The sequence below is a fragment of the Theobroma cacao genome, chromosome 1 (assembly GCF_000208745.1).
Source record: "Theobroma cacao cultivar B97-61/B2 chromosome 1, Criollo_cocoa_genome_V2, whole genome shotgun sequence".
In the NCBI taxonomy this organism is placed as follows: domain Eukaryota; kingdom Viridiplantae; phylum Streptophyta; class Magnoliopsida; order Malvales; family Malvaceae; genus Theobroma; species Theobroma cacao.
In genome coordinates this window covers 31,471,021-31,484,609 of record NC_030850.1, presented here as the reverse complement: position 1 = coordinate 31,484,609, position 13,589 = coordinate 31,471,021, and the positions used below count along the sequence as shown (strand labels likewise).

General features: G+C 37.1%; 1 protein-coding gene across 1 annotated transcript; it reads right to left on the bottom strand.

The window, feature by feature from the left end:
* On the bottom strand, positions 3,070–5,968 carry LOC18613605 (proline-rich receptor-like protein kinase PERK8). Its single transcript, XM_007050932.2, has 8 exons — positions 5,639–5,968; positions 5,275–5,372; positions 4,382–5,001; positions 4,149–4,309; positions 4,002–4,066; positions 3,693–3,828; positions 3,444–3,590; positions 3,070–3,346 (listed from the first exon to the last, which is right to left on the bottom strand). Exons 1-8 carry the CDS (start codon positions 5,966–5,968, stop codon positions 3,278–3,280), a joined length of 1,626 nt encoding a protein of 541 aa, XP_007050994.2. The 3' UTR covers positions 3,070–3,277.

The window sequence follows — 13,589 nt, the reverse complement described above, 5'->3', positions numbered from 1 at the left end:
ATGGATATCCTATAAGGACACTCTTATAATTAAAACAGGTTTATCAATTCAAAAACTCGTGTTATGCATTAAAACAGGTTTAGACGTAATTTATAGCAATTAGTTGGATCGGAAGATATATATGGGGCGCAGCGAGATTCAACCAGATTGACAAATCAAAATTTGTTTGCACGAGAATCACGTTAAAAGTGGAGAGTTGGAAGCAACACCTGTCTTCCCGCTGCCTTGAATGTTAATCCCTTCATTGGTTTAAGACGCAAATGGAAAATTGCTGATTCTTGCCTGATTGACTGACTTAGAGTTATAGACTAGACTTTTTCTCAGTCTTTGTTTTGCATGTCTCTCATTTCAACTTTGATTATTTTCCTTTTCAGGGTTTTCGCATTGGCTGAACTTATGATCAAGTTTGCTATGAAAAAATAATGGTTTCTGAAATTGCTTGGAAGTACTAGCTTTAGCATTTACTGATTAGGTAAGGAAGCCTTGAAGGGAATTTAAGAGAAATTGAAAGCATAGCACCGCAAAGGACAATTCAAAGTCTCAACTTGAATTGTAATTGGTTTATTAGTAAACCATTTATTCATTTTTGTACATATTGGATAATTTTTTTAACAATTTTATATTTTTTTTCAAATTATAAAAGACACGACATAAAATATTTATTCATTTTTTAATATAATATTTTAAAAAATCTCTATACTTTGTAAGAAAATTTAAGTAAGTCATTATATTTTTATTATACTCACTCAAATTTTTATACTTTTACTTTGAATCAAATAAACTCTTAATCTTTTTTTTAGTCAAATAAACTTTTATTATTAATGATTAACTTAGTTAAAATATCATTTTTCATTATATATCACGTGGTACTAACATTATATGTTAATATATCATAATTAATAATAATGTGACATATTAATAAATTATAATTAATGATGAAATGACATGTTAATTTGATATAATAACATGATTATATGATATTTTTTACCATTTACATCAATACTATATTAGTGTTATATGGATATAAAATGATAAATATCATTTTCATTAATGAGAATTAATCAATCATTAGTGATAAGGGTTTATTTAACTTAAAATAAAGTATAAGAGATTGATTAAACGTAATAAAAGAATAAGAATTTATTTAAATTTTTTAAAATGATTTAAATGTTTTTTGAATATTATACTTTTTTTAATTTAATTTAGAATAAATGGTGAGTGTATTACTACAATGAAGAAAGTATAATGGTAACTCAAATCCATAAATTCCATTAATTAAGTTATAATTAAGAAAATTAACAATTTTCCAACTTCTAGTGGTAGTCGAGGTAAAGATTGTATTTTCCGTTTTGATTCAAAATGTGAGTAGAAAAGAAGAGGTGTGCCCGATCCATTTGCGCAGTCTTTCCCTTCATCCAATGTGCGGGTGCTTGGGGAATGACGGAACCATCTATTAACCATTGGTATGCCAAGATCACTGGAGGTGCGGTCTGCAGAGAAAGGATAATATTTTATGCTTTCTAAGGTTTATTTTTAAATATGTTTTTTTATTATTTATTTATTAAAAAATTATTTTGTTAAGAGTTCTGATCTTTTTAATGATCGACAGTACATCAATTATACAATTATTGACTTATGAATTTCAATCATAAAATTACAGCTTTTTTTTCTCTTTTAACAAATAAATGGTAGATTTTTAGTGCATGTCAAAGGTGGCTATAAATTTATTCAGCAATACTGGATGATTGTATCACATGATTTATGTATAACACCTTGGTCCTTGGTTTGTTTCTTTCAATGAAACCAAGCAAAGCAGGATGTGGACAAAAGAAATATGGAAAAGCATCTGCAAGACCTGTTGAGAGTTGAGACAGCTTAATATCTGAAGCATGGAATTCCATGCCTCTAATAATTTAAGTGTGATTGAAGAACAAAATATGTCCCAACAGAATTTTGTTTTCTTAACTTAAAAAGGGTAGATGCCAAGTCAATCTGCGGCATATGGTAAGCAGTGGTTGCTTGTTCAGTTGAGGCTCTGCGGCGGAATCAAAGTGTTTGGCATTTTCATGGCTCTCCCAGATGCTTTGTTCACAACGAGTTCAATAGTTTTTCCCGGATATTTAGAACATCCGAGGAAACAACACTGTGTTTTGTTTTCTTTAAACATGATGAAAACAACAGGCATTTTTTATGTCTACAAGATTTGCACAATACCTATGTGTTTTGCCTATGAAACAATAGGTATTGATGAAAACAATAGATTTGCACTACAGGCATTGTGGAATTTGGCCTAAGTTGAGGTAATGTTTCATAGTGGCCGGGGGCTAAAGGCCTAAAAGTGAAGAGCATTATAAGCCATTACTAGTATAAAGTTTCAAAGGCTTTTAATTTGGATCTGGTATTTGGACAAAATAATCAATCTGCAGAGTGTTCGTAATGGACGGATCAAAGGTGAGAAACCTTTATCATATTATGGCCAAAAAGGTAAGAAACCATTTACTACTTAACTCTTTCATGGTTAATGGAGTTTAGGTTTGACGAATAAAATTAGCAAAGGAGTCATTTGAATGAAGTGCGGTAGTTCTATAGCCAAATTGCTCAAGCAATCATGTTAAGATTAATTGAATAAATAATACTAGTATGAATTTTCAAGGATTTTTTCAATAGATTTTTAAGAATCTTTTTACAATACAACTAAATTTAAGTTGTACACGGTGATGATTTTATTTTATAATAATTTTTTGAACTTGGAGGGTGAAAATTCCAATATTAAATCTCTGTCATCCGAAGGATCACTAGAAAGAACCATGGATATGAAAGCTTAATTGAAAGAATATGCAGTCTGTGTTATCAATGGTAATCGGGCATGTTTCTTGGTTGTATGCTGGTATTCCCTTTCATCTGCTTCAAAGAACAGGGGAAGATGGTGAAGCTGTCTTTCTCAGAAGTCAATATAGTTAACCTTTTTAATTTGATGAGAGCTTGTCGGAATATTTTGCTTTTGACGCTACATGAACAGAGTATAGTAAGTCAACAAAGATGATAATAATGTATATATTCATTCAACCACTCACATTGAAAAATCCCTGATCAGTAGGACATAATACAAAAGGGGAAAAGGGGGAAGTAACATTGCTCTAGTTCTTGTCCTTCTTCCCTAGTGTCAATGATAAACAGATGTTTGAAGCTTTCCTCGGTTTTCATTTTTGTCAAAAATGCCAACCAATTGAGCCTTCTCCTTTTGGGTGCTGACCTTGAAAGAATTTCTGGTTCCCCTTTACATGCTGCTGTCTGATGGAGATGTTTGCATAGCACAAAACTGCTCTGCTTTAAGAAGGCAGATTACCTGTCGATTGGGGATAAAGAAGCAAGTGATCTATAGGCTATAGCTTAAATCAAGGAAGGATTCTGCAGCAATAACAAGGGGGCCGTCATAAATATACCTGAGTCATGTAGGGTCGTGAACTTGGCTTAGTCCTTGTACATGCAGTTGCAGCAGTCATCACTCTGTAAATCCCATGCATGTCCGAGAAATCTGAGTCTTCCTCCAATAGCTCATGGAATTTTCTTTTCAGCATCAATGGCCGGGCCTGCCAAAATCCCATATGTTATGGCATTGATGAGGCTGAAATGGAAAAAATAAAAATAAAGAATTTCTGAGCAGATCAAGCTGATGTTAATAGACTACTAACCCACTCAATTAAACTTTTGTCATCCTCAGGGGCTGATGTTCGGCAAAACAGTCTCAAGAGCAGAACTCCGAATGATAGGACATCGCTTTTCACCAACGCCATTGATTCATCGCATAAAGAATCCACGACGATGCACCTTTAATTATCAACAAAAGTTGCTTTTACTTAATTACCCAATAAAAGAAAGTTGCCCTTAATGATTGACAGTAAGGTATACATATAGGACTACAGTCAATATATATCTGAATGTTATAAAAGTGAATCTCTTGGAATAATGAGGAACTTCCTTTGCTGAAAGCACATCCATACCTATTCTTGGAGTTTGATGATACTTGTTCGAAACGAAGCCATGTAGCCTTTCCGAAGCCAGAAATCTAATAGAATTTGGAAAAAGAAAGCATGACTAAAATATGAAGGTGATATCCTCGTAATGGATTTGGTTTTAAGATATTTTACCATGGGCTGCAAATCACGCCCTAGAAAAATGTTGCAGGCTTTCAAATCACCGTGGACAACGGGCCCTTGTGGACATTCTTCATGCATGTAGCGAACACCATGTGCTATACCTTTGGCAATCTTCAGTCTAGCCTGAAATTTCAACTCCATTCTTCCGGAGCCTGCTAAAAAATGAAGCCCTTTTTGAAAATTATTCGGAATGAATATATCAACGGTAGGATTATAGGACTAACCCCTAATGTATCTGTCTAATGTCACTCCTTGTAGGAGAGGAAAGATTAAAATTGTTCCCTTTTCACTCTGATGGTAACCTGTCAGACTCATTATGTTCCTATGGTGCATAGACAAGGCCGCTCTTATTTCTGCTTCAAGAATGCCTCCGGAATATGCCGCAAATTTCTTTACCAATACAGACTGATTCTCAAAATATCCAGTATAGGTGCTATAGATCTTGTCCTTGTTATTCCAAGCCCTTGTAGAAAATCTGTTTGTTATTTGCACAATCACTTCCCAGCTTAGCTGCTCTGGCTTTTCTACCATAAAATCAGCCTCAGAAACTCTTGTGCTAACATTGCCCGCTGTTTCATTTTCTAGAAGTGGCCGACGCATTTTTTCCTGTTCAATTTCTCTACTTGTGCTTGGCCAATGACTAATGGATGGCTCCTCTTGTGATGTTGATCCCCTCATCAGCTTTGGAGACTTGGGATTATGTGTTACTTCCATGAGCATTAAGCTTTCTGGCTCATCCCTTGCAATCAAGGGATTCTGAACTATGGCCTCTTCCACATCACTCACCAATGTTACATTACATTCAGTGCCACTCAGCCGGAAAGTCAAGTGTCTTGCAAAGGTACTGCACGAATAAACAAAAATTAACATCTAGTGTGGACTAACAATTGGGGCCAGAGTATTCCTTGCTTTCTCACAAACATCAGTTTATAGGTTTACAGATTGTTTGACTTCCTAAGGCTTATTAAATATGGATGAAGAAACATTGTGAAACTTCATTGTATAATCTCTCCAAAGCTAGCTAATGAATATAGACAAAGCCATGATTTAATTTGTAGTACCTGGCAGCACTAAGAGAAACTGGAAAAGGAAGAATAAAGGAATATAAGGCAGTAACCTATCTATGATAATCCAAGTGGCCCCAGCATTGTTTGCCTCTTCGGTTATGATATCCATTGGTTGGCAGCCTGCAGCAATCTTTACCTGAAACTTCACCTGTAATACAGAAAAGTTGGTGTGAAGAATAAAAATTGAAAGTATTGTCAGGCACAAAATCAAGGGAAGTTTGAACATGCTAATAACTCAGAGATAAAACTAAAACAAATCTGTTTCCCCCTTTTGTTTATTGTTAATTTGCGTTCCAGGAAATTGACCTGCTTAGAATAGATTGAGGGAAAAGACTAACAACTTAACAACTTGCCAAAGCCAAGTCAAAGTCAGTCACCAGTAGTTGCAAGCATACGAACAGCTAGAAGACTTACTCCATTGCTTTTGCATCTTTCATAGAAAGGCCTGAAAATTCGCCTGTAATCGTCCTTCCTTTGGCTGATCTCTTGGCGCAGGTATCTGCTATACGAATATTCTTCACATGTATAATTACATTGATGATCTCCATGAAAGCCTTTACTGGAAGATGGTCCGGATCCATCCACGGAGAGAAGGGTGAGAACTAAAATTTCATCCTCAGTATTACTCACATATTTCGAGGCCCTCCATAGTGGGGCGATGCCTGTCTTCTCGGTGGAGACTTTTTCTCCCTCTAAAACAACAATCGCTCTCTGTATGCTCTCCCTCCTTTTTCTAGTCGTCATTGTTACACGGCTTTGTGAACTACTCTACCTGGTAAATAGTAGTAATTGGATTCCTTCTTGTTTGACTAGCTCTACCCTGAGATCATATCTCTACCCCTGTTACATTTATTTTGAAATATAAGGGCAGCCTTCTACATAGTTATTCTTGTTTTTAACGCCCTGTTCACTCTGAATATATCGGAAACTCTTGTGTCTTTTTCCTCTGGCTCTACTGTTCGCCTCATCACAATTTGTCCGGACTCCAGCCTGAAAAGGAATAGTTAACAAGCGTATGAATTTAAATTTGTCCTTCTCAAAGGCGTTAAAGATCTCAGATTTCTATGCACACATGAGTTCAGTTACCTCCGAATAGTTCTAGCATGTGGCTTACAACATTGAAAAGTGGGAAGGAGGATCAAACTAGGCTTTAGCTTAGATGAATCAGAAACTCCACTATTCCTCTGCTTCCGAGCGACTGGCAAGAAGGGTGTATGTTGTATAAGGCGAAACAATCGAGTAAGAATTTTGCGAATTTAAAATTATACATTTCTTTATGTTTGTTGAAATCTTTAGAACTTGATCCCGCCGACAAATATTTACAAAATGAAAATTTGAAAAAGAGAAAAAACAGATGCAACATATTTTCAGGGGGAAACCCATTGCTTCGTATAAAATATCAAAGCTTTTTATTTATTTTAATAAAATACTATTTTGCAGCAAAAAAAGCATCGAAAGTGACTAAGAGGAAGAGTAGAGCAATTTTTGAAATATTAAGTGCCATGGTATGTAAAAGAAAATATATGAATAGCAAAGTAATTATTAAAGATAAGTAAAGAATAGACCAAGGGTTTATAGGTGAATGATAACCGAATTGTCAAAGTAGTAAACTAAGATTGAAAATAAGTAAAAAATAGACTAGTGGTAGAGTGAAGCTGAGAAACACTAAGTAGAAGAGGGCTAGACAAAGAATTTAGAAAGAAGCTCTGGATGAGAGTGTTTAAGCTTCGGAAAAGAGAAGGTTTACTCAAAAGTCCTCAAATGAATTCTAAAATTCTGTATATAGTATTAAAAATGACGATTACTCAAAAATAAATTTTAATGCATATAATAAATAACCTTATTAAGAAGGGTTTTAATATTGGGTGACCGTTATTGAGTTTTTAATGTTGATAATGGTTAAAAATCTATTATATGACTATTAAAGTAATAAATTTTATAACTGTTAATAATAATATAATAAAATTTACTTTTTAGTAGAAAGTAAATGAAGGAAGTGTATAGGAAAAGCTATATAAGAATAAATTAAGAGAGAAGATGTACGTGTATAGGTACATGAGGTAAAAGGAATTAGGAAAAAGTTAAGAGGAAACCTTTTAACTACCTTCATATTTGAACTATTAAGTCAAATTTTTCAAAACATCTCAAAATAAAAATAACTCGTGAACCCTATCACTTATTTCGGATTGCTTTTACTACTATCTGTATGAAATGATTATCATGTGCGAAGTAGTTGTCACACTTGTATTAATTGTTTCACATAAAATAATATTGTATTTATTTTAATTGATCTGCGTTAAATAGTATTTCACTTATAATAATTATTCTCATTATTTTTTGTATAATATTATATTATAAACTAATTTTTTAAAAACTAAATAATAACCAAAATTAACTATCTAGACAAGATTACAAGGCTAAACTATGTTATTGGAAAGAAGAGTTAAACAAGCATATTTGCCAAGTCATTCCTAGAATGGAGTCAATCAATTAGAGAGAGGGTCATGAGAGAAGGTGTACGGCAGAGCTCCTTTGGATTCTGGAGATCGGAGGAACCTTGACAAACCAAATCCAAAGCAAGATGGACGGAAGGCATGGAATGCTAGAGTTTCGCAAAGTATCCAGAAGTGGAGGGATAGCCTTTTCTCCATTTTTGTTGGAAATATCAGTCTAAACGCTTCATAGATTAACATCAAAAATTGGTTCTGTCCTTTTGGCACTGTCCTGGATGTTTTTCTAAAAAAAGGGAATGACCATGGTAGGGGGAATTATGCCTTTGTACGCTTCAAAGGAAAGGATGAGATGCTTAGAGCCATTGAAAGGGGTGATAATTCTATTATGGACGGCAGACATCTTTTAGTGAAGTAGGCAACCTCGTGAAGGAAATTTGGAACTTGCAAAACAGAGGAGATGACCAGTTTGAACAGGTTTGGTGCTGTAGGGACCACCCATGAAGGTCGGTCCTTCAAAGATGTGGTTAGTGGAAACTACTTCCCACCTCTAAATGGGAGGGCGCCAACTATCAACCCCACTAAGACTAGTGGAGGAGCGGCTTATCTGGAGTTGACCTGTGATGATATCTATGATGGAGATGACATGTAGTGGGTTTTTGCAACGCCGTAGGGAAAATAAGAAAAGGTCACACGATTGAGGAAATACAAATGAGTCTATCAAAAGACAGAGTAATGGTTGTTTTAACGGAGATTGACAAGGAGCAGGTGCTTGTCACATTTGACAAGAAGGGGGAAATGGAATTGCTCACTGAATTGTATTGGGAAATCTTCGAACCATGGTTCCAGTCTCTTCAGCCATTTAAGGGGAATAAATGTAGCAGTTTTGTGGTCTAGCTGAAAGTCAAAAATGTTCCATGGCATTTATGGCATGAAGACATTTTTAAAGCTCTGGGTAACACATGGGGGAAATTCATTTCTATTGACAATAAGACCAAGAGCAAAAGCAAGTTTGGTGAAGCCATGGTTTAAGTTGAGGTACAGAACCAAGAAAATTTCCCCCAACCTGTGAAATTGAGCATACGAGGTACGACTTATGAGATCCAAACTTCGATTGAACTGAATGTGAATGACTCCCAAACCAAGAGGGTGTTCCCTCAGCCGGACGATAACCCAAGTGAAGATAAACGCCGACAAACTACAGCCTTGATGTTGGAGAAGATGAGACAAAAGGATAACAATAGCTGTAGTAGTTTGGCCTCGGGAATTAGGCAAAAAAAGTGATTGATAACCAAATTCAAATTAAAAAGTTAAAGACTGAAGGTCAAAAAGGAATTACCACTAGATCTGTATGTAAAAAGGTTGAGTGTGGAGGTGGTAATGAGATTGAGGTTCAGCCGACTACTCATCGAAAAGGGAAAAAAATCTAGCAACCAGTGCTTGAAGAGGATGAAGGGGAGGATTGTGAATCTAGTGAGATTGATGTGATAGGTTTAAGGTCTTACCTCCAAAAGATAAAAGTGGTGGATGGATGGGCCTATCACGTTGGTCCTCCTATAGGGTGTGGAGAGTTGGAGGGGTCCTATGAGATTAACATGATGGATTGTGGGGGCGGTCTAGTTATCCTACCAAAGAATATGGGTCCATTTTCCAAACATTGGGAGTTCAGCTCTACTAGTAAAATGGAAAAGCCCAATCAAGTGAAATTTAAGTATGAAGAGAATCTAAATGGTGAGAAGCCTTGTGGATTAATTAAGCACATATTTAAAAAGAATATAGTGGTGAACTGTGGGGAAGCAAGCTTAAGCCCTGAGGGGGAAAAGTCTAGTGGCTGGAATAATGAAGTTGTGAAACTGAACGATAAGATGAACTTAACAGAGGAAATGACAAAACAAAGTGGGGATGGCGGATCTATCTCACGAGAAACTTCCAACAGTATGGACGAGGGCCTAACACTGGCACACATGGTTAAGAAGATGAAGAAATCAAAAAGCAAATCAAGTTTTAGAATTAATGGAGGCTTAATTGGGAGGGGATTGTTGATGAGAAGTGAAAAAAATGTGAAGCTTAGTAAAGCTAAATGCGGAAAGACAAAGATAGTCAACAAAATGGATCTGGTTCAGATGGGTGACAAGGGGTAGGCTTAAAAGTGCTGAGAAAGGTGTACAAGGGAGAATTAAAGCTAAGGAGCCAGTAGGGAAGGGGAAAGCAAGGAAATATGTAAGGGAGGTAGTGTTCAGGAGAGCAATGAAAGCCTGCCAGAGATAAGGACATCAGAGAGTGACGATCGGCTTAAGAACAGCAATTTAAAAAGGGAAGGCGAGAACACTTGGAATACAGCTTGCAAGTTGGGTTTGTTTTTCGTTGATAGCAAGGAGGCTGTCACTAATGAATTCACAAAGCTTGAAAAAGAGATGATGGCGGAGTGGACAATGTGAGTACGGGGAGAAGGTAATCAAGTGTGGGGTCATACCTTTCCATGATACTATTAACTTGGAATGTGAGGGGTTTAGAAAAGTGTGAGAAACAAAGAGCTACGGGTAAACAAATTAGTAATGTCAGTCCTAATGTGGTCATGCTTCAAGAATCCAAGCTGCAAACAACTAATAACAGAATAGTTGATGCGTTGAGGGTTAAAGAGATGTACAAAGGGGTATGGGTGGACTCCAATAGGGCATCTGGAGGTCTTGTATCTCTATGGCAGAAGGACTTTATAAAGGTTGAAGCTAAAATCCTAAACAAGAACTTCATTCTTCTAGTTGGAAATGTCAAAAAAGGGAACTGAAGAATCGAAATCGGTAATATTTATGCACCATCAAAGGAGAAGCTGAAGATAGAATTGTGGGATACACTCATTAAGAAAATGAGGGAGTTTGAGATCCCATGGTGCTTAGGAGGGGACTTTAATGACGTCTTAAGGCCAGATGAGAGGTTGAGGGCATATTCAGATCACAAGGAGATGGAAGAGTTTCAGAATTTTGTTAATATTGTTGAGCTGGTCGACCTTCCAATGGGCGACAGTAAATTTACATAAGCTAATAATAAGGATGATGTGGTCTTCAGTAGGCTTGATCGCTTCCTTGTTAATGAGTCAGTGCTTGAAAATTTTCAGTTTATGAGACAGTGGTGTTTACCATCTTCGCTTTCAGACCATAATTCGGTTGTTTTGGGAGAGAAATGTGTCCAGTGGGGTCCTAAACCATTTAGATTTTTTAATCACTAGTTGGAAGACAATGGGTTCCAAGAAGTTTTTGCTGAGGCATGGGAAGAAAACGGTTGTAAGATCAATGGTCAGGGAAATTTATGGCAGAGGCTAAGATCTATCAAACCGACAATTAAGGAATGGTAGGCAAACAAGTGGAACGGCTCCCAAAAAAAGATTGCTACTCTTGAGGGTGAATTTAAAAAAAATGATTGAATGGCAGAACAGATCGACAGATGTCTCTTTCAAAGAAGAGATTAGGAAAATGAGGTATGAACTATGGACTCTCTACAGACAAGAGGAACGTTATTGGCACCAGAAATCAAGGGTAAGGTGGTTTCTCGAGGGGGACAGAAACACTAAGTTCTTCCACGCTTTAGTTTCTGCACGAAGGAGAAGGAATATGATCGACCGTCTAAAGATCAATGGAAAAGTGATTGAGGATCTGCAAGGCATTAGAGAATAGGTGACGAGGTACTTTGAGAAGTTGTATGGGGATCGAAATGTGGCTGAACTTAAGGATTGGGTGTTGGAGATCAAGATGTTGTCTAATGGATCCGCTCGAAGCTTGGAGAAGCCATTCTCAAAGGAGGAGGTCAAACAAGCTATCTTTAGCTGTGATGGGAATAAAGCGCCTGGACCAGAAGGTTTTAACTTTAATTTCCTGAAAGCCCAATGGTCCAAAATAAAGGATGAGGTAATGAGTGCATAACTTTTATGTCTCTAGCTGCTTTGATAAGAAGATTAATGGCTCCTTTATTACACTTATCCCTAAAAATAATAACCCAACTGCCTTGAATGAGTATAGACCAATCAGCCTAGTAGGTTGCATCTACAAAGTGGTCACTAAAATGTTGGCTAACAAACTGAGAAAAGTTATGGAGGAGGTTGTGGGGCCAAATCAATTTGCTTTCATCAAAGGCAAACAAATTACTGATTGTGAACTTATAGCTAATGAGCTCATGGACTACTTGCGCAAGAGCGAAGAAAGGGGTGTTTCCTTCAAAGTTGATTTTGAGAAAGCTTACGATAGTGTTGATTGGAAATTTTTACTATTTGTGATGAGGAAAATGGGCTTCAAAGATCAATGAAGGACGTGGATTGAGTCATGTGTGTCTATTGCTGCTGTCTCGATTTTGGTCAATGGATCCCCAACTAGGCAAGTGAAAATGAAGCGTGAATTAAGACAAGGGTGTCCCTTATCACCGTTCCTCTTTAATCTTGTTGCAGAAGTCTTCATTGCCTTAATGAATAAAGCAGTGGCATGTGATCTGTGTAAGGGCATTGAGATTAGGAATAGCGGAATCATGGTCTCTCATCTTCAATATGCGGACGACACGATGATTTTCAGTACCTCGGATATCTAGAGCGTCCTTAATATCAAGAGAGTGCTACGGTGCTTCCAAGTGATATCGGGATTAAAAATCAACTTTTGTAAAAGCAACTTGTTCGGAGTTAAGGTGGGTGATGTGTTACAGTCATAGGCTAACATAATACCTTATGCTGTTGGTTCTCTGCCAACAACTTATCTAGGATTGCCACTTAGAGCTAGACACCATTCCATTGCTATTTGGAGCCTGTGATTGAGAGATTTGAGGCAAAGCTTACGGGATGGAAGTCTAAAATCCTCTCTAGCAGAGGGTGAGTTACTATGATCAAATCGGTGTTGGAGAGTTTGTCAGTTTATTTCACGTCGTTGTTTGAAATGCCGCAAGGGGTCAAGGAGGAGCTTGATAGAATCTAGAGGCGTTTCTTTTGGAGTGGCTCTAGTGATAAAAGGAGAATTCACTAGGTGGATTGGGACTTGGTTTGCACTTCAAAGGAAAAAGGTGGTCTTGGTTTTACAGATTTTTAGTTGAAAAACAAAGCTTTGCTGAATAAATGGATTTGGAAGTATAGTGAGGGAAGTGAAAGTCTATGGAGAACCATTCTTAACGCCAAAATGGGAGGGAATTCTTTGAGCCTTATCCCATTGGACTCGAGTGGCAAGTGACCGTCCTCTATGTGGAAAACCATTACTTACCCTCTTATTCCCTCGAGGAGTTTTTCTTCTTTGTTGTGGGCAAGTATTGGCTTCATGGTGGGCAATGGTGCCAAAATTCACTTTTGGGAAGATGAGTGGATTGATGGGGTCATCCTCCGTGTTATTTTTCCTCAAATTTTTACTTTAGCGAAAATAAATCAAGAAAGATCATCGAGTTCGGTACATGGGATAATCAAGCTTGACGTTGGCATGTCCAGCTTAGATGAAATCCATTTGATTGGGAGATTGAGGCGTGGGAGCATTTTATGGAATGTCTTAATCACATACAGCTTGATGAGGAAATGGAAGATAAGCTAATTTGGAAAAGCATGCCAAGTGGGCATTACACACCCAATTCTTTCAGTGAATTAGCTCTTGGCAACAATGGGTCTGAAGAGGTGTTGTGGAGAGAAGTGTGGGCGAGGCTTGCACCACCAAAAGTGGAGGTTTTTGTTTGGCAGTTAATGAAAGGAAGAATAGTGTGTAAAGAGGAACTCGTCAAGAGGAATCTGCTTCATAGGGAGGCGGCTGTGTGTAACGTGTGTAACAATGATGTTGAATCTGTAAATCACCTCTTTTTTATATGCAGAGCTGTTTGGGATGTGTGGTGCATGTGGCTAGCGGATTGGGGCATTATTTCTTGCTTTCCAGGGGATGCGCCTGCTTTCTTTTTAGCTTGGAATAATTGTC